We start from the raw sequence: 27,805 nt of genomic DNA, 5'->3' as shown, positions 1-27,805 counted from the left end.
AGCTACGGTGACATCAATTATGGACAGCCCCTCTCACCTCTTAAATGATGCTGTGGGAGCCTTAAGTAGCTCCTTCAGTAATAGAGTGCTGCACCCTCGCTGCAAAACAGAGTGCCTCCTCAGGTCATTTATTCCAACTGCAGTTGGACTGTATAATATCTCAAAATGTTTTTTGCACAAAAACCACCTATTAACTACATCTACTGCCACCTTTTGTGCTTTATTACATGCACATCTGTACACTTTATCGTGTGCAATAATTTTACCATATCTATACATACTTATGCTGGTCACATCAGTATTTATGCACCCACCAGCAAACATTGCAATATGCTTCATTCACCTTTGTTTAATGTAAATATTTTTTTCTTTACTACTGTATGACTCTTGCTGCTGCAACAAGTGATTTTTTTCCCCACTGTTGGATCAATAAAGTTTCTTGTCATATCTTAAGAGCTGTTACATTTTGGAGCACTTGTCTGATTGAATAGATGTGTTTTTGGTGAGTTGGGTGAGTCATTAGAAAGAATGGAAAAGGACAGTGAACAAAAGCCAGAGCAGGGGAATGCAGAGCGAATGAGACAAACTGCAGTTAAAAAAACATCTCACATAGACTCAGCGTTGGCAGCTTCCCCACTAAGTATGTGCTCTGTTTTTCTTTTTTTTTTTTTTTTTTTTAATTTTCCATTTCCTTTTTCTTCTGCGCTGAGTGAAACTCACCCCCACCCCTCCTGTAACTTTAGAGGTGGTACAGCCCAGCCATCTGACAGGCCCAAAAACTCGCTCTGCTGCTGTGAGTGCCAATCAAAGAGGAGCGCTCGGCGGGGATTACCTTGAGTGACCCTGCATAGATTAGTGTGTGCATGTGAGATGGACAATTCTTTGGGCGGCTTAAGCGGCCTGATGACACGCTTTCCCGGAATATGTGCGGCTGTGCCGTGGTTCGGCAGCCCTTCTAAGGAGCTCTGCTATGGTGCTGTCCTGCCCCTCTACTGCTGCCATTACCACCGCTATGGAAGCACCGGAGGTTAAACTCAAATCTGCTACTCCAGCAAGCTGTGGATCACAGCCCACCAAACGGTTTTTATGACCAGCAAATGAGCTCGCAGGTATGTCACGAGCTTTGAAACTAGAGTTACCACGCTCACTCTTCTCCTGCTGTTTGTCTCATAGTTTCTGCTCTTGGACAATTAAATCATATCATATAATTTTTTCTAATAGCAGTTTGCAAACAATCTCCAGTTGTTTTAGTATCAGTGACGCAGTTTAAGTTCTTAACATTTTCTGTTATACACGTCATAAATTGTCCATATTATTGTATGGTTGTGTGTGTGTGTGTGTGTGTGCGCGCGCGCGCGTATATATTATACTGAAGACTGTACCTCGTACTACGATGTCTAAAGCATCATGGGTTACTTGGAAGAACAGAACTTTTGTTTTGACAGCCTGCTACTGTTGGAGGCTCAGTGTCGCTTCTGAGGAAAAAGTGTGATTAATCCAAACATTGTGTGTCAGTTTTAAAATTGCACTACAGTGAACTTTAAACATCAACAAAATGTCTTCAGTTGGCCAAGATCATTTTCAATACTGTTATTGTTCTGTGTTTATGGAAGAACTTTGACATTAGTTTGTGTGCTTGCTGAGTTGATTGTCAGATTAGGAACAGGTGTTTTGTAGCTCAGAATACATGTTTATTTGTTTATTTATTTTCTTTAGAATGGCACATCAACTTGATCATTTATTTTCTTCTTGAGTGTGACACACGTTACACTCCTCCAGATATACAGGCGTTAATGATATCCCTGAGCCTTAAAAAATATTCTGGGGAAAAAATTATTCTGGCTCACTTTCCAAAACGGTTTTATAAAATGGTGACAGTCCCCGTCCAACAGAAATTTAAGTCACAGGACACAGTTACATTGAAGACTTTAACTCATACAACTGTCTAAAACAATTTCAGGGGTTATTTAGAAGAATCAAACTTTCTGTCTTTTTTTGAAGATAGTTTCCATTCTGCTGATTTGTGGGGTTTGTTTGGGTGTAAATTCTGCTCAGAGAGTAGCAGTTTTGTGTTATGGTGTAACTAACCCTCCCATACAAGCTAGAGATGTTGCAATTATGTGGTGCGTGTCTACTTCCTCAAGATGTCCCTTAATAAACATATATGTTTTGTTGGGAAAGTGTAGTGACACGGACCCACAACAGGGGGCGTAAATGAACGGACAATAGAGGGAGTTAAATTAGAACACTTTACTGTTGTGAATGTCACAACCACACACAGCAGATTATAGAATAGATACAAGTCAATTAATGAAGGTGTCGTGTGGGCAGGCTCGACGATAGGAGACGCCCGTCTGGAGATGAACCGGAACCACACGATTTCCTCCGCCACCGAACCCGGAGAATACTGGAGCCGCCAAGTCCCGAAGTCCCCAGGTGGCCACCGTCTCAGCGTGTCGGATCTGGTACTGCTGGCGGAGAACAAAGACAGTCAGGTGTGGGTGTGTATACACCCCGTAACAATAACGGTGGGAATTCCACCTCCACCTCTAACACACACTCGTGCAGCGTCTGTTTAACCACTTATCTGACGGGAAGTAGGACGAAACAGTCGCGACCCACGCCGGTCCTCTGGTTAGACAGCTGCAACACAATAGCTCTTGGAATCAATCAATACAGGCAGAGAAAGTTACCTCTCAAAGAAGTCGATATCTCGGCGACGTGGTGGAGGTGTCATCCTGCTTTTATCCAGGGTGAGATGCAGATGATCGGTGACAGCTGTCATAGTTGATGAGTGACAGCTGTCACCTCGGCTGTTCCCGTAAGGCGGCAGCGCCCTCGTGCCTGAAGCCCACACTTCAGGCAGGGCGCCCTCTGGTGGTGGGCCAGCAGTACCTCCTCTTCTGGCGGCCCACACAACAGGACCCCCCCCTCAACGGGCGCCTCCTGGCGCCCGACCAGGCTTGTCCGGGTGGCGTCGGTAAAAATCGACCAGGAGGGCCGGGTCCAGGATGAAGCTCCTCTTCACCCAGGAGCGTTCTTCGGGTCCATACCCCTCCCAGTTCACCAAATATTGGAAGTCCCGGCCCATTTGACGGACATCCAAGAGCCGGCGTACTGTCCAAGCTGGCTCCCCGTCGATGATACGGGCAGGAGGCGGCGCCGGACCGGGTGCACAGAGGGGTGAGGTGTGATGTGGTTTCAATCGGGAGACATGAAAGACTGGATGGATCCGCAGTGAGGCCGGGAGTTGGAGCCTCACTGCGGTGGGACTGAGGACCTTGAGGATACGGAACGGCCCTATATAGCGGTCCTTTAATTTTGGGGAAGCCACCTGGAGAGGTATGTCCCTTGTAGATAGCCATACCTCCTGCCCGGGCTGGTATGCGGGGGCCGGGGACCGTCGACGGTCTGCATGGGCCTTTGCCCTCGTCCGGGCCCTCAACAAGGCCGAACGGGCGGTGCGCCACACCCGACGGCATCTCCGCAGGTGGGCCTGGACCGAGGGCACATCGACCTCTCCCTCCACCACAGGAAACAAAGGGGGTTGGTACCCCAGACACACCTCGAACGGGGAGAGGCCAGTGGCAGAGGACACTTGGCTGTTATGCGCGTACTCGATCCAGGCCAGGTGTTCACTCCAAGCCGTCGGGTGTGCGGATGTCATACAACGCAGGGCCTGCTCCAACTCTTGATTGGCCCGTTCAGCCTGTCCGTTAGTCTGAGGGTGATACCCAGACGAGAGGCTCACGGTGGCCCCCAGTTCCCGGCAGAAACTTCTCCACACCTGCGAGGAGAACTGGGGACCGCGATCCGAGACGATGTCTGTTGGTATCCCATGCAGACGGATGACATGGTGGACCAGGAGATCCGCTGTCTCCTGGGCCGATGGGAGCTTCGGGAGGGCCACGAAGTGGGCCGCCTTGGAGAACCAGTCCAATATCGTGAGGATGGTGGTGTGTCCCCGGGACGGCGGGAGGCCCGTGACGAAATCCAGACCGATGTGGGACCAGGGGCGATGAGGCACAGGAAGCGGCTGTAGGAGTCCCTGTGCCTTCTGGTGGTCCGCCTTGCCCCTGGCGCAGGTGGTGCAGGCCTGGATATAAGCCCGGACGTCAGCCTCCAGAGACGCCCACCAGAAGCGATGCCGGACCACTGCCATGATCCTACGCACCCCTGGGTGGCAGGAGAGCTTGGACCCGTGACAGAAGTCCAGGACGGCAGCCCTGGCTTCTGGTGGGACGTATTGTCTATTTTTCGGCTCTGTGCCAGGGCCTCCCGGACGGTCTTCTCCACGTCCCAGGTAAGAGTAGCCACGATAGTGGACTCCGGTACGATGGGTTCCGGTGGATCCGACAGCTCGGTCTTGACTTCATGTTCGTGCACCCGGGACAGGGCATCCGACCTCTGGTTTTTGGTCCCGGGGCGGTAAGTGATCCGGAAGTCAAAACGGCCGAAAAACAGTGACCAGCGGGCTTGCCTGGGGTTCAGTCGTTTGGCGGTCCTGATATACTCCAGGTTCCGGTGGTCAGTAAAAACCGTGAAAGGCACTGACTCCCCCTCCAGCAGGTGTCTCCACTCCTCAAGAGCCTCTTTCACCGTAAGGAGCTCTCGATTGCCCACGTCATAGTTCCGCTCTGCTGGGGTCAACCTGCGGGAGAAATAGGCACATGGGTGAAGAACCTTATCGGTCTCTCCGCTCTGGGATAGCACGGCTCCTATCCCTGAGTCAGAGGCGTCCACTTCGACCACAAACTGGCGACTGGGATCTGGCTGCACCAAGACGGGTGCAGTCGAGAAGCGCTGTTTCAACTGCCTGAACGCGGCATCGCACCGATCCGACCAGGTGAAGGGAACGTTTGGTGAGGTCAGGGCTGTCAGGGGGCTAACTACCTGACTATACCCCTTAATGAACCTCCTATAAAAATTTGCGAAGCCGAGGAACTGTTGCAGCTTCCTACGGCTCGTAGGTTGGGGCCATTCTCTCACCGCTGCGACCTTGGCCGGATCCGGGGCGACGGAGTTGGAGGAGATGATAAACCCCAGGAAGGACAAAGAGGTGCGGTGAAACACACTTCTCGCCCTTCACAAACAGCCGGTTCTCTAACAACCGCTGCAGGACCTGACGTACATGCCGTACATGGGTCTCAGGGTCCGGAGAAAAAATGAGTATATTGTCCAGATATACGAAGACGAATTGGTGCAGGAAGTCCCGCAAGACGTCATTTACCAAAGCTTGGAACGTCGCGGGGGCGTTAGTAGGCCGAACGGCATGACCAGGTACTCAAAATGACCTAATGGCGTGTTGAATGCCGTCTTCCATTCGTCTCCCTTCCGGACGCGAACTAGGTGATATGCGTTCCTAAGATCCAGCTTTGTGAATATTCTGGCTCCATGCAGGGGGGTGAACACCGAATCCAACAAAGGCAACGGGTATCGGTTGCGAACCGTGATCTCGTTCAGCCCCCGGTAATCAATGCATGGACGAAGACCACCATCTTTCTTGCCCACAAAAAAGAAACCTGCTCCCATCGGGGAGGTGGAGTTACGGATCAGCCCGGCAGCTAAGGAGTCCCGGATGTAGGTCTCCATCAATTCGCGCTCAGGTCGGGAGAGGTTGTACAGCCTGCTGGACGGGAACTCCACGCCTGGCATCAAATCGATGGCACAATCGTACGGACGGTGCGGGGGAAGGGTGAGTGCCCGATCCTTGCTAAAAACGTCAGCAAGATCGTGGTACTCAACCGGCACCGCCGACAGATTGGGGGGAACTTTGACCTGCTCCTTAGCCTGGGAACCGGGAGGGACCGAGGATCCCAAACACACCCGATGGCAGGTCTCTCTCCACTGTACCACCATCCCGGACGGCCAATCAATCCGGGGATTGTGTTTTAGCATCCAGGGGAACCCCAGAATCACACGGGAGGTAGAGGGGGTCACAAAAAACTCTATCTCCTCCCGATGATTCCCTGACACCACCAGAGTTACTGGTAGCATCCTGTGTGTGATTAAAGGGAGTAGGGTGCCATCTAGTGCTCGCACCTGCAATGGTGAAGGAAGCGCCACCAGAGGGAGCCCTACCTCCCTGTCCCATCTGCTGTCTAGCAGATTCCCTTCTGACCCTGTGTCTACCAGTGCTGGGGCCTGAAGGGTTAAATCCCCGCTAAGGATTGTAACTGGGAGCCGTGTGGAAATGGTATAACCATGGTACTCCGTGGTATAACTCACAAACTCGTAGCTTAAAGCTGATAACCCGTAAGTTGGAGAGGAAATGGCGTCTCACTAATTTAGAAGATCTTCACTTAGCCTGGAAAAAGAGTTTGTTGCTCTATAAGAAAGCCCTTCGTGAAGCTAGGACATCTTTCTACTCATCACTAATTGAAGAAAATAAGAACAACCCCAGGTTTCTTTTCAGCACTGTAGCCAGGCTGACAAAGAGTCAGAGCTCTATTGAGCTGAGTATTCCATTAACTTTAACTAGTAATGACTTCATGACTTTCTTTGCTAACAAAATTTTGACTATTAGAGAAAAAATTACTCATAACCATCCCAAAGATGTATCCTTATCTTTGGCTGCTTTCAGTGATGCCGGTATTTGGTTAGACTCTTTCTCTCCGATTGTTCTGTCTGAGTTATTTTCATTAGTTACTTCATCCAAACCATCAACATGCTTATTAGACCCCATTCCTGCCAGGCTGCTCAAGGAAGTCCTACCATTATTTAATGCTTCAATCTTAAATATGATCAATCTATCTTTGTTAGTTGGTTATGTACCACAGGCCTTTAAGGTGGCAGTAATTAAACCATTACTTAAAAAGCCATCACTTGACCCAGCTATCTTAGCTAATTATAGGCCAATCTCCAACCTTCCTTTTCTCTCAAAGATTCTTGAGAGGGTAGTTGTAAAACAGCTAACTGATCACCTGCAGAGGAATGGTCTATTTGAAGAGTTTCAGTCAGGTTTTAGAATTCATCATAGTACAGAAACAGCATTAGTGAAGGTTACAAATGATCTTCTTATGGCTTCGGACAGTGGACTTATCTCTGTGCTTGTTCTGTTGGACCTCAGTGCTGCTTTTGATACTGTTGACCATAAAATTTTATTACAGAGATTAGAGCATGTCATAGGTATTAAAGGCATTGCGCTGCGGTGGTTTGAATCATATTTGTCTAATAGATTACAGTTTGTTCATGTAAATGGGGAATCTTCTTCACAGACTAAAGTTAATTATGGAGTTCCACAAGGTTCTGTGCTAGGGCCAATTTTATTCACTTTATACATGCTTCCCTTGGGCAGTATTATTAGACGGTATTGCTTAAATTTTCATTGTTACGCAGATGATACCCAGCTTTATCTATCCATGAAGCCAGAGGATACGCACCAATTAGCTAAACTGCAGGATTGTCTTACAGACATAAAGACATGGATGACCTCTAATTTCCTGCTTTTAAACTCAGATAAAACTGAAGTTATTGTACTTGGCCCCACAAATCTTAGAAGCATGGTGTCTAACCAGATCGTTACTCTGGATGGCATTACCCTGATCTCTAGTAATACTGTGAGAAATCTTGGAGTCATTTTTGATCAGGATATGTCATTCAAAGCGCATATTAAACAAATATGTAGGACTGCCTTTTTGCATTTACGCAATATCTCTAAAATCAGAAAGGTCTTGTCTCAGAGTGATGCTGAAAAACTAATTCATGCATTTATTTCCTCTAGGCTGGACTATTGTAATTCATTATTATCAGGTTGTCCTAAAAGTTCCCTAAAAAGCCTTCAGTTGGTTCAGAATGCTGCAGCTAGAGTACTGACGGGGACTAGCAGGAGAGAGCATATCTCACCCGTGTTGGCCTCCCTTCATTGGCTTCCTGTTAATGCTAGAATAGAATTTAAAATTCTTCTTCTTACTTATAAGGTTTTGAATAATCAGGTCCCATCTTATCTTAGGGACCTCGTAGTACCATATTACCCCATTAGAGCGCTTCGCTCTCAGACTGCGGGCTTACTTGTAGTTCCTAGGGTTTGTAAGAGTAGAATGGGAGGCAGAGCCTTCAGCTTTCAGGCTCCTCTCCTGTGGAACCAGCTCCCAATTCAGATCAGGGAGACAGATACCCTCTCTACTTTTAAGATTAGGCTTAAAACTTTCCTTTTCGCTAAGGCTTATAGTTAGGGCTGGATCGGGTGACCCTGGACCATCCCTTGGTTATGTTGCTTTAGACGTAGACTGTGTTTCATAATTATTGTATGGCCTTGCCTTGCAATGTGGAGCGCCTTGGGGCAACTGTTTGTTGTGATTTGGCGCTATACAAGAAAAAAGTTGATTGATTGATTGAAATGTGTGTGTGTCCCACGTGAATTTCTTGGCCCACCCTAAGCCCAGTTTCTAGGGGCGGGCGTTGGTGTTTAACCGTTCGGGGCAATCTCTCAATTGGTGCTCAATTGAGCCGCAAACAAAACACGTGGGTGTGTATACACCCCGTAACAATAACGGTGGGAATTCCACCTCTAACACACACTCGTGCAGCGTCTGTTTAACCACTTATCTGACGGGAAGTAGGACGAAACAGTAGCGACCCACGCCGGTCCTCTGGTTAGACAGCTGCAACACAATAGCTCTTGGAATCAATCAATACAGGCAGAGAAAGTTACCTCTCAAAGAAGTCGATATCTCGGCGACATGGTGGAGGTGTCATCCTGCTTTTATCCAGGGTGAGATGCAGATGATCGGTGACAGCTGTCATAGTTGATGAGTGACAGCTGTCACCTCGGCTGTTCCCGTAAGGCGGCAGCGCCCTCGTGCCTGAAGCCCGCACTTCAGGCAGGGCGCCCTCTGGTGGTGGGCCAGCAGTACCTCCTCTTCTGGCGGCCCACACATGTTTTTTCAGACATTGCTAATCAGCATGTGTGTTTTGTTGTTGTTGTTGTTTGCAGCATTTAAAGCTGATACTACATTTCCAAAACAAGATGTTCACTTTATTATCATCATCTCCGCAGACGTTTTTCCTGAACGTTCTAAAAAGCAACACTGGTTTGGTTAAAAATTTATTTTCTGCTCTTACATTAAAAAGAGGTTCAAAGACTGCTTTGTGTGAAGGAAGGAAACTGCAAGCAGACACAAAGATGTATGTTTGTGTCTTTTGGCCACATCTTTCTAAAATGTTGCTCTTTACCATGTCAAAAAATAGACCAAAAACAAGTGCACCACAGCCCTGATTTTGTGTAAATTCATCAGAAGAGTGAAATGAAGAACCAAGTCATCTCAAGGGCGTGCGTGTGATGAAGTAAAAGATAAACAAAACTAGCGCGTTGCCTGTGGGGATCCATGGGCTCTAGATTGGGTAGTGTTTAGCTGACATTTTTAATGGGCGGTAATAAATTTACAAAGGTTCTACAGTGAGTTGGAATGGTGTGTGAGTGCAGAATGTTTTTAGAACTTTAGACCAACAGTTTTTTTGAAGAACTCAACCCTTTTATTTCCTTTTAATTACATCATTTTTAATGTTAATTAATTAATTGTCTTGATGTATTTATAAATTGTGTAGGTTTTTGTTATCATATACACACTATCATTATCTTCATTATTATTATTACTGTCATTATTATTATCATTATAATTATTATTTTACGTTTACTTCTATTTTGTCATTTGATTTTTAAATTGACCACAATAGAAATAAGTGTTTTCACTTTCTTGCGTCATCCATGTATTTTACATGGATGACATCATCTATATTATTTTTTTCTAATTATATTATGTACTTACATTGAATTTACGAAATAAAATCATGCACACACGCTTTGAATATATAGATGATTTATCACCCCCTGCTGTATTGGCGTGTGAATCCAGAATGTAAATATCAGTGTCCATATGTAGCTTCTCAAAAAATATTAATCCGATCAACGTTCAGTTTGGGCACCGTTCATCCTTGACTCAAAATACACAATATCAGCTCTCTCCAGTTTGTGTGTGATTAAAATTACACACACGCTCGCATAGATGTTTGTCCTTTCTGCATTCTGCTGTATGCAGGTGCTTTTAATTTGAGAAACAGACGGTGGTGGAAGACATTAAAATGATACACATTTCAGTCATGGTACCAGCGTGACATTTAACTCACTCTTGGTAAGAGCAACAAAACACAACTAAACTGACTAAACCAATTGAACTAAAAAAAACAATAACTCAATAACACTAAGAGCACTGTTAAAGTGTTGTACTCTGTAATTGTAATTGTCACTGAGTCTTTAAAATGCCTTTCACAAAGCGTTTCCTTTTTTTACGACATCGTGCAAGTTTTGTAAGTCCGCGGACACTGATCTGTGTGTTACCGATACAAATCTGTGTCTTCAGATCCGTGGAACTTCGCGGAGGAAAAATGCCACTCAAAGCGTAGCTGTTGAGACAGTTGTCATAAAGCGGGACTGGTTGGTTGCTGCGGCGACGCTGTGTGGCTCCTGCAAGGCACTTAAGCTAAACATAGCATGTGGGCATCGTAAACCTTTAGAGCTCTCAAGTTTTTAAAAGAAGAATTTTGCAGCATGTCTGTGTCATGGAATGACATCAGACAGAGCGAAGATGGCGAGAAGGACGGTTTGAAAAAGTCTGATAAGGACAAGAATCCATGGAATTGTCACTGACTTCATGAACTATCTGAAAGATAAACGGGATAAGTGACTTTTTTTTATTATTATTAATCTAGGCTTTCTTTCATTGGAATAAAATCATTGTGGCTTTGAATGGATTTGCATGAATTTACACAAGAATTTAAATGAGTTTTTATTAATGTAGACTTTTTTTCATGGGAAAAAAGACAGTATGGATTTACAGGAATTTACACAATATGTGACTTTTTTACCAGATTTTCTAAATATTCTACAAGCTTTAGCTGTGGTTTTTGAAATGCTTTAACAGTCTTTTCAGTCTTCATGAATTTCATGTAGTTTAATTGTTCTGAGTTAATGCATAATTTGATTTACAATTAAAAGGAAAATCATTCCAGGTCCTACTTCAATTTCATATTCTGTTATAACATTGTCATTGACAGTTCAAATGAAAGTTTGAGTCTAGGATAATTTAAATATGCACTTCTTTTGAGATTTTTTTTTCTTCAGGGGAAGAGGCTGAAAATGTTGTGAAAGTGTAGTGACACAGACCCACAACAGGGGGCGCAAATGAACGGTTAATAGATGAGCCAAAAAGTAACAATTTAATGTTGTGAAGGTGCACAACGAATATACAGACAATCTCAGAATCTGATAATAGTCAATCCACAAAGGTGACGTGTGGGCAGGCTCGAGGATAGAAGACGTCTGTCCTGAGAAGAGCCGGAACCACACGATTTCCGCCGCCACCGAACCTGGTGAATACTGGAGCCGCCAAGTCCCGAATTCCCAGGTGATCACCGTCCCCGACTGTCGGATCTGGTACTGCTGGCGAAGAGCAAAGACAGTCAAGTGTGGGTGTGTGTACACCCCGTAACAACAACGGTGGGAATGCCACCTCCACCTCTACCACACACTCGTGCAGCGTCTGTGTAACCACTTATCTGAATCTGCAGGCTGAGAAGGTTACCTCCATAGAAGTACGATATCTCGGCGATGAGGTGATGACGACGTCTGGGTTTTATGGAGTGAGATGATGAAGCATGAATGAGTGACAGCTGTCAGGAAATAATGAGTGGCAGCGCCCTCTCGTGCCTGAAGCCCGCACTTCAGGCAGGGCGCCCTCTGGTGGTGGGCCAGCAGTACCTCCTCTTCTGGCGGCCCACACAACAGAAAATGTATCATTAGATACAAAATTAATTTGGTTTCTGGGGCCCCACAGGCCCTAGACCCCGCCTCACCCCCTGCAAATTTTCCTCGGATTTCACAATTTTTATTTCACAGCCCTGATTGTTTATTGGTTAGCTAACATTGCTAATTTCTCCAAAAATATTAGTACTATCAAGTTTCTGTTCTGATGTTCATCCTTGAACCAAAATACATAAGCATACCAAAGGACAAATGTCAGCTCTCCCCGGTTTTTGCGTGAACCAAGCCATACACATGCATGCACAAAAGGGCCACTTGGCTTTTATAATATAGATATTTGAATATTCAACATTTACAATATTCCAGATGTACAAGCAAAATGCAGTCAGAGCTAAGAGATGAAATACATCATTTGATTAAAGTTCAGTGTTGTTGTGCATTTAAAAATGGGAAGAATAACTGTTTCATCTGCTATGATGACACTGAAATGAGCACTTAGAATTGTCAAGTAAAGACTAGACATTTTATCATTGTTGAAAAAATTAATTGCGGAGTGCCTTTTGTATATGTACGTAGCTTTTTACAGTACTGGGTTTATGTTGATAATCAAATTCATTGGTGCTGGTTTTTTATGTGATCATTTGGTAGAGACATTTGAAGGTTATGACATGAAAAATAATTGCAGATTTTTGTTGTTACATGCATATGGAGCAGGTAGATCAATGAATAAGGAGCAGGGCTACACCTCTCATGCAGTGTGTTGGGTGAAGGCACTTAATCTGAAATGTCTCACTGCACCCAGCTGTAAATGACTACTGTCATTTGGCTGGGGAAGTAACCTGCTTTGGATTGGTGGCCTGTGCAGGCTGTTAACCACTTCACACTGTGGAGTCCAGAAATCAGCATGGGCACCACTGGGCCACAGGACCTGTAGAAAATTGTTTAGGATTTTTTTCTCTTATTTAATTAGTTTACTATAAATTTTATTCAGTACCCCTGGCAGCCTCTGCGCTTCCCAGAATGCACCACGGTGCCAGCAGAGTTCCAGCGTCTCAGCGCATGTAAACAACGACTAACGAGGACATGGATGGCGTTGATCCAGCGAATTCACGGCCAGTTATGATGATGACGCGTTCTCCCGAGTTGAGAGGGTGATATCTAGAGGAGGTGTAGTAGCTGTGATGAACTTTTGCCATGCCCCGATGTTGTCTTGTTATCCACACTTCACCATGTTTGTTTACATTGTACCCTAAACCGGAACTCTGCTGAAACTGATCTCTCGCATGAGTCACGGACTGTGAGATGGCGCGAGATTCACAACTGCAAAACATTTAATAGCAAAGAAACATTTTTAAGATTGCTATGAGCATTTTTACTGCCAAGATGGTGCATTATGAGGTTAGAAACGTTTAGATTTTATTGTGATGGGAATGCTTGAAGCAGCAGTCACTTATGACACCTTGACACTTGCACAAATTTAATCCTCACACTGCCGTGCAATTTGTCGTGGCAATGCAACCCGCTTTTGTCCTGCTTGACGCCTAAATAATTAAATAAAATATTTCCTAAAATTTTCATAGCCAGTGACACATTTGCTGTTAGACCTTGGCTGATGAAACATCTCTCATCAGTCCCAGAATCACAGAGAAATTATCTACAGCTGCAGCTTGTTTTGTGTGCGTTGTGCAGTTGTGCAGCGTTGAACACATTTGGAATCATCTCAAAGGTAGTTATTTATAATGTAATTGATTGATAAAACAGTTGCATTTTCATTCCTTCTTATGAGTTAGATAAAGTATCTGTAAAATGATGTTTATTAAAGATGGAACATCTCATGATAATTGTCTCAGATGCGCTGTGATGCGCTTCGGCAATGAGGCGCATTGACATGCAGTGACAGTGTTTTTGAATAGGTTGCGCAATGTTCATAGCGAGTTCACAAAATTAATAAATTGAACATAAAAATTTTCTTTGCGCATTGGCACAGAGCTGCTTACAGCTCATGCACAGTTTAAAACAGTTTAAACAAGTTTACTCATTGGCACGCCAGATTGCGTGGCAGTGTGGGCATTAAATTCATGCGTCAAGGGACCTGTGTTAGGAAGGAGAAGTTGACTTGTCATTCTGTGATTCCTCAGTCAAACAGGTATTTTGAATCAAGAAAAGTTGAAATTCATCAAAAGTCTCAAAGTATTTAACACAGATGTGGAAAATGCATCTTTTAAAAGCAGTGAAGAACCACAGAGTCTCACTTACGTTTGTTTTTTTTGGTAGAGGGTTTTTAGGCAGTTTCGAAGAAGAGGCAAGAATGCCACAGCTGTATGACCTCCTCCGACACAAATAAGAGAGCTCTGTGACTCAAAAAGGAGAAAAATGCTTTCTAAAGGCAAACTGGTCTCTGGACAAATTATTTTCTGGCAAATGCATAATCAACAGATTGCTCAAGGGAAGAAATTAATCCTAGGCCAAGTTTGACTTCGTCTTCTGAGCACGTTGACCTCCATCTTGGGCTTTAAGGTTGCACACTGGAATTTGTATTGTATTTTATAGCTATCATTCTTCTTCCAAAAATAGCAGTGTAGGCAAATTCTCATGTCATCACCGGTTCAGTTGGATGGATGTCTTAATTATAAACCCTGGGGAAAACGTAATCTCCAGTATATTGAATCTCTAGTATTTTAAATGTCTGACTTGCATTTAGACATCTTCACAAATACACGTTCAACTGCACACACCTTTAATAAGCATGTCATGCTTAAACAAAAAATAAGCTATGCATTTTGCGGGGTATCATAAGTTATTTTGGAAATACAGTGCATCCAGAAAGTATTCAGTGCTTCACTTTTTCACATTTTATGTTACAGCCTTATTCCAAAATGGAGTAAATTATTTTTTACCCCTCAAAATTTGACTCGCAACACCCCATAATGACAACATGAAAAGTTTTTTTTTTTTTTAATGTTTTTGCAAATTAAAAAAAAATGTAATTAAATATTTAAAATAAAATAATAAAAAAAATACTAAGAAACAAGTGTACATAAGTATTCACAGCCTTTGCTCAAAGCTTTGTTAAAATCGAACCCAAGGAGCAGGCAGCCAGGACACGGGAGTGAAGGGCAAAAACCAGGGTGCTTTAATTATCCACAGTGGTAATGATACAACAGCAGTGATGTGGCGATCCACAGTGACATACAATCTGATACATCAAAAACTGGGTGACGAACAAAACGAGGAGTATGCCAAAATGAATTTCAAAAGACAGAAGGATGAAAAGTACTTACAAACAGAAGAGCAAGGTGGAGACAAAGAGTGAGCAGATGAACAACAGGTGCTGAATCAGTGGAAACGGAAAAGCCAAGATACGGGGAAATACAGAAACACCCAGAGATAAAAATAAATAAATAAATGAAACAATGTGAGGTAAGTACACAAAATATAAAAACAAATGTTGAACTAATGAGAAAGTGAAAGAACGGGTGAATCTGACAAATAAATAAATAGCAACCAGAATGCAGTCCGGACTTAACAAAGAACAAAACCAAGATCAACAACTAAATAAACAGACAAGCACCAACACACACAGGACTCAGACAGACACAAACACTCACACATGCACACGGCTGACTGATGAGGACAACAACTCTATCACTCAGACATAAGACCCAGACAGGAAGCAGGGGAACACACAGATACCAAGACACAAAACCACATGGCAGACAGACATGACAGATGAAGAGGACAAAACACACAAACATAAGACTCAGACAGGACTAACGGGGCACGTCCACAACAGGTATTGGCTGGGTGATGAGCTATGCCTGGTTTCCTCCAAACATGACGCCTGGCATTCACGCCAAAGAGTTCAGTCTTTGTCTCCTCAGACAAGAAAGTTTTGTTTCTCATGGTCTGAGAGTCCTTCAGGTGCCTTTTGACAAACTCCATGTGGGCTGCCATGTGCTTTTACTAAGGAGGGGCTTCTATCTGGCCACTCTACCATACAGGCCTGATTGGTAGATTGCTGCAGAGATGGTTGTCCTTCTGGAAGGTTCTCCTCTTTCCACAGAGGAATGCTGGAGCTCTGACATAGTGACCATCAGGTTCTTGGTCACCTCCCTGACTAAGGCCCTTCTCACCAGATTGCTAAGTTTAGACGTTCGGTCAGCTCTTGGAAGAGTCCTGGTGGATCTGAACCTCTTCCATTTACAGATGATGGAGTCCATTGTGCTCATTGGGACCTTCAAAGCAGCAGAAATGTTTCTGTACCCTTCCCCAGATTTGTGACATGAGACAATCCTGTCTCTGAGGTCTACAGACTATTCCTTTGACTTCTTCATGCTTGGTTTGTCCGCTGACATGCACGTCAACTGTGGGACCTTATATGTAGACGTGTGTGTCTTTCCAAATCATGTCCAGTCAACTGAATTTACTCCAGGTGGACTCTAGTTAAACTGTGGAAACATCTCAAGGATGATCAGCTGAATCAGGAGGCACCTGAGCTCAGTTTTGAGCTTCATGGCAAAGGCTGTGAATACTTATGTACATGTACCTTCATTATCTGTCAACAACAGCCAGCAAGTGATGATTCTGCAGGTCAGCTGACAAATGTGGTCAATCGACTGTTTATGGATAGTCCTTCAAATATTTCTGTACAATATGACAGTCAGATTTCTTGTATGCAGATGTGTGTGTGTGTGTGTGTGTGTGTGTTTTTAGTTGGCCATGAGATTTTTTTTTCTTTTTTTTTTCGGCCCTCCCTTTGGTCAATATCTGTTGCCTTGACCATTGAGTGAAGAAGCACATTCCTTGGCCCCATCTGGTACCAGCATGGAATGTTTGGTTTGGCAATGCCAGACTTGTTCCAGCACAGTGCTCTCATGGAATAGGCAGGAGGAAGTATTCTGCGGTTTACCCTGCCAGCAGTAACGATAAAGAATGTTGCTCTGTGATTAATCACTTTGTTGGACTGGTTTTAAAACTGCCGTAATGATGCTTTTTTTCTCTGTCTAGGATTTATGCTTGAACATCAACACTTCCTGCTTGGATGTTCGACTTTTTAGCTTTTTCTTTGTGATTTACACTCATGAGTGTCTGTGTTGAACTGTCTTGAACATACATCATCATTCTTGGGTTATTAGTCAAAATCCCTACCTTTGGTACGCCTAGACCAAATTTCTAACTTAACTTCCAACTCCAGCATTTCAGCAGCTGCGCCACTCTCATGTTTTGTTTTATCAGCTGTGCAGTGGCCTGGAACATTTTTTTTTTTTTTTTTTTTTTTTTGTGGACTTTGTTTGAGTGTTATTCACATTGTTTCTGTATGGATAGATAAAAGACATCAGCAACAATTAAAAGATATCAACCATGACAAAAAATGATGGCTGAAGGAGGATTATGTTGTGGCAACTTCTGTCTGTCTGGTCAGTCAGTCAGTCAGTCCTTCCCTCCCAAAAACGTATAAGCTTTCTGAAATCAACTCCTCTCACATTTTTAGGAGGAATTTGGTGAAACTTGGTACAATTGTTATAGGTTGGTATTGTACATATTGTAATATTGTACAAAACTGACACATTTTGGCAGAGTTATGGCCCTTGATGAACAACCCTAGACACTGCCAGTTTCATGAGTTGGTGTCTGCATTCTGAAATCAACTCCTCACATACCTTGAAATGTTATCAGAATGTACCAAAGCAGCATTTTTCCAGCGGGGGATATTCTGCTCTCAGACAACTCTCGTTTTTTTTCTTTTCCCCAAGTTGTCTAAAGTGGTACACTATGGATTTGCAACCAAGCCACATTCCAGTTTTGTAATTAAGGAAGATTGAGCAGGGAACAGCAACTACACTGTAACTTGATTTTGTCGATGCTTACATAAAGTGAACCATGTGAAGAATGTTATGGGCCCCTTCACACATAGTTGTGATTTGATGCTATATAAATGAAAATGAATTGACATTGAAATTGAGCAGCTGGAGCATGTGTAACCAGAATCAGAATCGCCTTTATTGTCATTGTAATTTGCATTGCAACAAGATTTGAGTGCAACTCCAAAAAGGTGCTTTCAGTGGTGTGAGTAATTTTTAGCCAATATAAAAGATAGTGAAATTTAACGGTAAATTATTGAGTATATGTTCAACTAATATAAACATAAGGAAAAATCAAATGTGGACCAAGTAAAATGTAAAACGAGAATTATATACAACTGTGGAATCATATTGCACATGGTTTACAGATATTGCACAAGAAACTTGAAGGTGCGGATTAGAGTGATTTGTTATTGTTCAGTGTAGTGATCACTCTGGGGAGAAAGCTGTCCCTGAGTCTGTTTGTCCTAGTTTTGATTGACCTATACTGTCGGCCCTAGGGTAGTAGGTCAAACAGGTGGTTGCTGGGGTGGGGTATGCCTTTGCTGATGCTGGCAGCTCTGCTGATGCTGGCAGCTCTGCTGAGGTAGCGAGAGCTGGCAATGTCTTCCAGGCTGGGCAGAGTGCAGCCAGTGATCCCCTGGGCCATTTTGATCACCCTCTGCAGCGCTCTCCTGTCTGCTGCTGAGCCCCCCCGTACCATGCTGTGATGCAGTATGTCAGGATGCTCTCAATGGTGGCTCTGTAGAACAACACCAGCAGCTTCTCCTCCAGATTGTTTCTCCTGAGCACCCTCAGGAAGTGGAGTCGCTGCTGAGCTTTCTTCACCACCACTGTGGTGTTGGCAGTTCAGGAGAGGCTGTTAGAGAGCTGCACTCCCAGGAACCAGATGGAGCTGACCCTTTCCACACAGTCCCCTTGGATGTAGAGCGGGGCTGGGTCAGCCCTATTCTTCCTGAACTCCAGGATTATTTCTTTTGTTTTTGTGGTGTTCAGCAGCAGGTTGTTAGCTGAACACCACACTGTCAGTCGATTTACCTCATTTCTGTAGTCAGTCTCATCCCCCCCTGAGATGAGCCCAGTAACGGTGGTATCATCCGCAAACTTTATGATGGTGTTTGGGGGGGGATCGGAGAGCAGTTGTGCGTGTAAAGGGTGAACAGGAGGGGGCTCAGTACACAGCCTTGAGAGGAACCGGTGCTGAGTGTGATGGTGGGGGCCAAGTTTCACAGACTGTGGGCGGCTTGTGAGGAAGTCCTTGATCCATTGGCAGATGGGGGTGGAGATGCCCAGATGCGTCAGTTTCTGGACCACGATCTCCGGGATGATGTGGTTGAAGGCTGAGCTGATGTCCAGGAAGAGCATCCTCACATAGCTCCCCTGGTGCTCCAGGTGGCTCAGCGCGACGTGGAGAGCCCTGGTGATGGTGTCCTCTGTGGAGCGGTTTGTCCTGTAGGCAAACTGGTGGGGGTCCAGAGTGGGAGGCAGACAGGCTCTGATGTGCTGAGAGACCAGTCTTTCAAAGCACTTCATGACCACAGGCGTAAGTGCACCAGGCCTGTAGTCATTTATGCTCTCCACTGCTGACTTCTTTGGGACTGGAATGATGGTGGAGGATTTGAGGCAGGGTGGAATGATGGCCTGTGACAGGGACAGGTTGAAGATGCAGGTGAAAACTCCAGCCAGTTGGTCAGCACACACTTTGAGTACCTTTCCAGGTACACCGTCGGGGCCGGCCGCCTTCTTGGGGTTCACCGCCTTCAGCACACGTCTCACTTTGTGTTCCTGAAGTGTTAGCATGCTAGTGCTGGAGGGTGGTGGATGTGCAGTTGCTGCTGGTCTGTCTGCTTCGAAGCGGGCAAAGAAGCGGTTCAGCTCCTCTGCCAGCGAGGCGTCAGACCTAGCATTTCCTGGGTTGCTGCTTCTGTAGTTGGTTATATGATTTATTCCCTGTCACATCCTTCTATGGTCATTTACAGCGAAGTGGTCCTCTATCTTTTTTTCTTGTAGGCAGTCTTGGCCTCTCTGATGCCTCTCTTCAGATCGGACCTGGCCGCACTATACAGGGCCCTGTCCCCTGATTTAAAGGCGGTGTTGCAGCTTTTTAATAGGGACTGGACTGCACTGTTCATGCAGGGCTTCTGGTTTGGAAAAATCCTGACCCTTTTGTTGACGGTGACAGTGTCAACACAGTTCTTAATGTAAGAGAATACGGTGTCAGTGTACTCCTGCAGGTTGTGGCTGGAAAATAAATCCCATACAGTTTGATAGAGGCAGTCCTGTAGCTGGGAGAGCGCTCCCTCAGGCCAGGTTTGCATAGTCTTTTGTTGTGGCTTTGTTCGCCTCAGTAGGGGGGTGTAGGTGGGGGTGAGGCACAGGCAGAGATGGTCTGATCCAGCGAGATGGGGGAGGGGAGTGACTTTGTACGCATGTTTTATGTTTGAGTAGACGTGGTCCAAAGTATTTTCCCCTCTGGTGGCACACTTTACGTACTGGACGAACTTAGGGAGCACAGTCTTTAAACATGCTTGGTTGAAGTCACCAGCAACAATACAAACGCCATCCGGGTGGGCCAGCTGCTGTTTATTTACACAGGCAAGCAAGAGGCTAAGGGCCATACTAACGTTAGCATCGGGTGGGATGTAAACAGCAAACACAACGACTACTGTGAGCTCCCTTGGGAGATAAAAAGGTCTGCACGAGACTTCCAGCACCTCTAAATCAGGAGAACAGTTAGTCAATGACCCTTCTGCTACAGCACCACTCACGGTTCACATAAACACAGAGCCCTTCACCTCTGCACTTACCCGAATCACTGGTTCTGTCCCACTGGTGTAGCGTGCAGCCTGCTAGCTCGACTACAGCGTTAGGGATCAGCGGGTGAAGCCACGTCTCCGTGATGAAAATAACACAGTTCTGCACAAAGCTGTTTGTGGCCATCTGTAGTTCCAATTCGTCCATTTTGTGGCTGATGGATCTGGCGATTAAGAGGAAGAGGCTCGGTAATGCTGGCCTGTGAGGTTGTTTACGTAGCCTAGCATTGGAGCCGAACTAGGGTTGCCAACCGTCCCTTGAAAAACGGAATCGTCCCTTATTTGGAAATAAAAGTGTGCGTTCCGTATTGACCTGAAACGGGACGCAGTTTGTCCCGTATTTCTGTGAGAATCAAAAAGTCTGTAAAATGTCAGTGGAATTGACTGGCGCTTTATATGGAAACTTACGGTAAATTTGATCCCAGCCTCTCTCCTGCTTTTCACCAATGAGCTGACAGACACGAGTTGACAATACAGAATCACTCTTATCTCATTGGTCGAGGGACATCTGCTCGCAAGAAGATACCGACGTCATGAGCCGACGACGGTCGCTGGACAACAATAACAAATCAGCATGGCTGATATCGATACAGACACCGACACTGGCACTGCAGATATGCCTACGGACAGCAATGTCTAACGTCGTTACTACTACAACTTAAAAAAAAAAAGAATGCAAAAATACAGGGGAGAATGAGAAAAGGAAAATGGCTGGGTGGAAAAGGTGCGCGACAACAGTATTGTTTACTTTCAGACTTTATTTTTTGCACTTTTTATTACACTAAATGTGTAAATGTACACTGTTACATTGTTTTGCACTGTTACATTGTTTTGGATGATGCAAATTTTCTTTTTTTTTTTGTTTTGTTAATTTATACAATTTTAAGTTAAGCAATAGCACTACAGAGATTTATTTTTAAAGAAGACAGAATGCTCATATTGAAATTGTGAGTGAAAATTTATTTTGCACTAAAAATAAATTGCTAAATAATAATTTGTTTTCCACGTGTTCATTTCAGAATAAATGCATGTATGCATCTACCTAAATTCAGGGTCAAGTCAACAGTCAAATGGTTAAAAATTGTTTCACACAGACGCTGGGGAGGGTGAAGGCAATGGTCAGTCGGCCGGTCGGCCCTGGCGGTGAGGTGTCCCTTATTTATTTTTCAGAGAGTTGGCAACCCTAAGCCGAACCGACATCCTCGCTTCTGCTTCCTGTCTCTACGCCGCCTTTGTACCTCAGACCGAGGGCGATAAGGTTCTGGCGGCTGAAGCTGTGGGTCGCTTTACAAAACTCGAGGAATATATGTGCAAAAAGTAAGAAAAACGAGCACCAAATTGGAGAGCTAAAAACCGCTGCACCTGTGTGCGCCGACATCTTGCCTTTTAGGCAACCACATCGCGCAGCTACTGTGAAAAAAAAAAATGCATGCCACCCACGGGATTCGAACCTGCAGTTTATAAGCGCTTTGATTGCCAGCGAGAAACTTTCACACTGCACTACCACTGCTGTCCTGTAAAAGGTGTTGGAAAAAATGCCTGAAATCAACAAGGACATGAACGTATTTAAAAAAAAAAAAAAAGAGAGAGAGAGAGAAAAAAGTGCCGTGATAACTGACCAAACGGTGTTTGTTACAGCATATTTCTGTTGATACGTGACTGCCATATTTGTCGCACTGTTAGTTTGTCATATAGTCCTGCATCGCGCCGCTCACAGGATACGTGTGTCCTGTGAGGCAGACGTAGCATTCAGATTGCCTGCTGCGTGTCCATTGCAGCTGGGACAGCCTGTCGCAAAAGCGATATGTTTTTATTAGGGGTGGGCAAACATAAAAAATCTTAATCGCATTAACTCATTGACTTTCTGTGATTAATCATGATTAATCGCATGGTATATGTGAAACCCAAAAATGAATTCAAAAGCCGCTTAAAAGCACGGTTTTATTTGAAAATGTAAATGAACATTGCATAAATTTGAAAATGTAAATTTCAACTGAAACACACTAATGAAATAAAATACAAAATCACTGGCAAGTCATTTGTTATCCTGTTTCATATCAAAATAACAATATTCATGTCCATGACTAAATGTACTAAAACAAATACGTCACAATTGTACACATATTATTGTGTGGGCCGCCAGAAGAGGAGGTACTGCTGGCCCACCACCAGAGGGCGCCTTGCCTGAAGTGCGGGCTTCAGGCACGAGAGGGCGCTGCCGCCACGGACACAGCCGGGGGTGACAGCTGTCACTCATCTACACTTCATCGTACTACTGCATAAAACCCAGACGTCATCTCCACCTCATTGCCGAGATATCATCTACCTGTGAAGGTAATATTCTCTGCTGTATCTGAACTTAACACTGACTTTATAGTCTGAACTTCTTTGCAGCCGTTTTCCTGTGGGTGTTGCCTTATCTGTGGGATTGGCGTTTTGGTGTGATCAGCGACGGCTTCGCTTCACACCCCAACCAAATAAGTGGTTAACAGGAGCTGCACGAGTGTGTGATTAGAGGTGGAGGTGACTTTCCACCTTCTGTTTTTGTTACTGGGTGTGCACACACCCACATCTCACTGTTTGTGCTCCTCGCCAGCAGTACCAGATCCCACAGTCGGGGACGGTGATCACCTGGGAATTCGGGACTTGGCGGCTCCAGTATTCACAGGTTCGGTGGCGGCGGAAATCGTGTGGTTCCGGCTCTTCTCAGGACAGACGTCTTCTATCCTCGAGCCTGCCCACACGTCACCTTTGTGTATTGACTGCTATCAGATTCTGAGATTGTCTGTATATTCGTGTGCACATTCACAACATTAAATTGTTACCTTTTGGCTCATCTATTGACCGTCATTTGCACGCCCTGTTGTGGGTCCGTGTCACTACACTTTCCCCAACACATATCATAATTTGATATGTGTACAATTGTGATGTATTTGTTTTAGTATATTTAGATTTTGTTGTGATTTGGCACTTTCTAAGCCGATTAAACTGAATTGAAATTGAACATTTTTTTGAGTCTTAAAGTAAATACATATGAATTTGGTCACTGGATCCTTAAACTTTGTACATAATGAACTCTACTTGGTGATCCTTGATCTCTTGGACATAAATAGGAATAAACAAAATCTGTAGTTTTTGTCAAAAGTATTTCCTTTCAGACCATTGGCATGAATGTGTTTCCATATATCTGAGCTGAGCTTACAGCTGCTGTGCTTCACTTCAGGATGTAATTTGAAAATACAGCACGTTTCATTTTGGGAGAAACAAAAAAAAACGTTTTAGTCGATTGTAGTTTCTTGTCTGTCTTACATTGGAAAGAGGTGTCATTTTATTTAAAGCGGCGATTCATTTTGAAGTTATTAATTCCGACTAGGACTCTGTCTCAGCCGCGCAGCGTTCGAGCTGTGTGAACGGAACTGAGGACGATTCTCGTTTCTTGACAGCAACAAGACAAGAGTCCCAGTTAGTGACTTTAATCCACACAAAAGTGACTGACAATATTTTAATGGCTTTGCGAGGGGTTATGAAGCGGCTTGCCTTTTCTGAAGAGCAGTGAATCAAAGAACCAACGAGCTACTGGATCGAAGCATTGCTTCAATGGTTCATGGTTTCAAAGTTGAGCAGCGCTGCAAAAATAGTTTATTACAGACCAAACCCTGAATATCCGACTTTACTTGTACGTCCATATGACTCTGAAACTCGGACAAATCTGTATAATAATAATAAAACTGCACCTTTCAGAGTGGCCTTTTATTGTGGGCAGTCTAAGGCACACCTGTGCACTAATCATGGTGTCTAATCAGCATCTTGATATGGCACACCTGTGAGGTGGGATGGATTATCTCAGCAAAGGAGAAGTGCTCACTATCACAGATTTAGACTGGTTTGTGAACAATATTGAGGGAAATGGTGATATTGTGTATGTGGAAAAAGTTTTAGATCTTTGAGTTCATCTCATACAAAATGGGAGCAAAACCAAAAAGTGTTGCATTTATATTTTTGTTGAGTGTACTACCTATTGCTATTATATAAGACATACAAACAAAGAATATGGCAGAATATGCTATCATTTTACGAGCTTGCTCTCAGATGTCTCAGTTTATATTTTAGGACATGATCTTTTTAGGAAAATGCAAGAACTGGTGTGTGTGGTAGTTATCAGATTGTAGTTAGCTTGCTGAATTAATGTGTGCACATGATAGATCATTCAGCTATATGTAGTAATTATATTAACAGTAATAATAACAATATTATAATTAAAATTATTCCAAGGTACAGAATGAAAATGGGGTGTGTAATGAGAAATACTTTGTTTCATCTTCAGCAAATAACGCGTCCCTCACAAGAAGACAAGTCGGACGACAAAAACGAAGAGGAAAAATGTGAGAAGTCAGAGAAGAAAGAGGACGAAGAAAAGAAGGACGAGGAAGAGAAAGATGAAAAAGAGGATTCTAGGTGAGTTATGAATAGCTTTTTGTCCTGTGCCGGCCCATCTGGCCCTACAGGTAATGTGCTCTTTATCCATCGGCTCACACCATGCAGCTATTTCAGGAAAATATATCTTAAACTCTGCTCAGGCGGGATTCATTTCATATGTGGAGGTAAAGTAATTATTAGAAGAGTTCATCAGAGAAGTTTATTTTATTCAGTCCAAATGTGACATTCATTAAAAAAAAAGAGATGGGGGGGGCTTCCCACTTCACCCTCCCTTTTTTAGTAAGTGCATATTCATTCACATGGCAGTCATAATATTAGAACCTTTTACATTCTGTAAAATGATTACCTTAGGTTATATTAGCCCATCTGTAATGTTCCCTGGGAAAGATGTTTTCCACTGTTTATCTCATGTATGGGGGTGCTTAAAGAGGCATCTTGAAGAGCGTCACTGTGCCAGCAGCAAAGATTTTTCTTTGACATTGAGTTAATTCCATACAATTCTCCATCAGTCTGTCAACATCACAGCTACGAAATTGTGGTCATGCTTCTGTCTGCGCGACACCTCTGTATGTTCCCTTACTAGTGTGTGTTTGGATCACCTGCACTGTTTATACGGTCAACGGACAGTGTGCTCTGCGGGAAACAGGCTGAGCACCTCTGCATTGCAAGATTAATAACAAAGCCACAAAGTAGGTGCAATGTGAAACACTTGTTTTGTGCTTGTTTGAGAGGTGTTTGAACTGCCAGCTTTAGCACGCTGAGCGTGCAGCTGTGGACATAGTGAGAGGGGGGAGTGATACAAACAGCTTTTCATAGTCCTACACGGGGGTCGGACAGTGTGGAAATGCTTTCATCACAGTACATCTAATTCAGTCGAGACAGCGTGATGAACTCACGCTGAAATTTGTTCCGTTTCCTGCCATTAGGGGTCACCACAACAGCTCATTGTTTCCATCTCACTCTGTCCTGTACATTTCCTGTGTCACACCAACGACAAGCCTGTCCATCATAATCCTCCTTTTCTCCCACTGCAAGCAGCTCATATCCTCAGCATCCTTCTCTTGGTGTATTTCATAGCCATCCTCTGCACATGTCCGTACCTTCTCCTTTTTGCCTCACTTTATCTCCAAACCTGTCGTCCATGTGCAGTCCCTCTGAAATGTTCTTTCTGGTTTTTTCTGTCCTTGCCACGCCCAAGGATAGTCTTAGCACCTTCAGCTCTACACCTCCAGCTCTGCCTCCTGTTCTTTTTGTTAATACTACCACCTCCAAGCTGTACACACAGCCGGCCCTCACTACCATCTTGTAAGCCTTCCCTTTCACTCCTGCAGCTACACTTCCATCACATATCACTCCTGCCATTCTTCTTCTCCTCCCGCATTCTTCTTCTCCTCCACTTCACTCTCCATTTCCTCTCTTCCTCAATACTCTGACATACTCTCCATATTTTCAACAGTTGACCCCATGACATTTAACACATCCCTATCAACCACTTTGGAACTCCACCTTTCCACCACCCTCCCTCTGATTCATAAACAGATATTATTAGTCCTACTGACTTTCATTCCCCTTCTCTCCAGTGTGTACCTCCATTTTTGCTGGCTTGACTCAACTTGTTGTCTGCTGTCACTATAGACCATAATCTCATCCTCAGATATCAGTTCATAAAGTCTCCTGTCTGATCTCATCTGTCAATCCTTGATGCCAACCCACCTCCACCTTGAATGTGTCATTCCTACGACACTCCTCACCACTGTCACATGGTTCTCATGTTTGTCCTACACCACCCACAGGTACTTCTCTGCCACTCCTGACTACCTCATATAATACCTCAACTCCTCTGTCCACCACCAGCACTTGTCTCAACTCCTACATGAATTTCATAAAACAGTCTTCCTCCTTCAATTTCCACCATTTCATCCTTGATTCAGTTCCTGCTCTCTGTCTTCTTCACATCCAACGTCATTGTACAAACCATTCCAATGCTGCTACCACCTTACAGTCTTCCATGTCTTTCAGGTTTCATCCTCTGCACCTTTATGTAAGGTTGCGACCAATCCGGCATCGGATCGGCTTATGATAAGACGTAATTCAAGTATCGGAAAATACTGATCAAAAAATACAGTGACGTTTTCCGATACGTGAGGAGCCACTTTGATTCTCTCAATTGCTGTTGTTTGCTCTCTGCTTTGTTTGCTTCTGAGAGGGAGAGGAGGGGATGGGGAGGTTTTCTGAAGCTGAAGCTGTTTGAGAGAGCGCGTCTCCACAGAGTTCTATCTGCCCGTAGCAACAAGTTTCGCCTGGCTCTGGGTTGTTCAAAATGGTCTGTTCAGTGAGCACGATTTTCCAAAAAATTAGCTCAATTGTTTCTGAAAATAGTGTTCTGAAAATTTAGCCGCCCCTCAGTGTCTTGAGGCTGTGAAAACGCCCAGCTCAGATCACAGCTGAGGAGGACAGCTAAACAGCGGATTCTGTCTGCTGAAGGCTAAAACAATCTCCATTAAAGTCCTTGACGCCGTGAGGGTCCCTGATGACACATTGTAGAATTTATGGTTTTACCAGGTTGAAAAGGCTAAATGTTCCCCAACAACGTTTTTGAGTTTGTGCAACACGAAAACCAGCGTGCGGGAAGAGACAGAGGGGAAGAGAGAGAACTTAATTATAGTTTATTTACTCTAACACTTGCTTTGACAATGTAAACATGTTTCCCATGTCATAAAGCTCCATTAAAATTGAGAAGGAGAGACAGAGGGAGGGAGAGACGGGGGGAGAGACAGACAAAGAGGGAGGGGGAGAGAGAGGGGGAGATAGAGACAGAGAGAGACAGAGAGAGAGCGTCCTGTCTTTTCTCTTTAATCTATAAAAATAAGGCTATAAAAGTCTATAAAAAATAAAGTACTTAATTCCTTCACCAAAACATACACCTTCTGTAACTT

At 44.3% G+C, this 27,805-nt stretch overlaps 1 protein-coding gene across 1 annotated transcript in view; it reads left to right on the top strand.

Moving 5' to 3' along the window:
- The window catches only part of ncor1 (nuclear receptor corepressor 1), a 206,486-nt gene that overhangs the window by 109,678 nt on the left and 69,003 nt on the right, over nucleotides 1-27,805 (top strand). Inside the window, 1 exon segment of the mRNA XM_034177498.1 lies at nucleotides 24,757-24,887. Coding sequence (XP_034033389.1) covers nucleotides 24,757-24,887 — 131 coding nt within the window.

Source organism: Thalassophryne amazonica, chromosome 9, assembly GCF_902500255.1.
Source record: "Thalassophryne amazonica chromosome 9, fThaAma1.1, whole genome shotgun sequence".
In the NCBI taxonomy this organism is placed as follows: Eukaryota; Metazoa; Chordata; class Actinopteri; order Batrachoidiformes; family Batrachoididae; genus Thalassophryne; species Thalassophryne amazonica.
The sequence above is the reverse complement of the archived record's forward strand: the minus strand, read 5'-3'. Positions and strand labels throughout refer to the sequence as shown.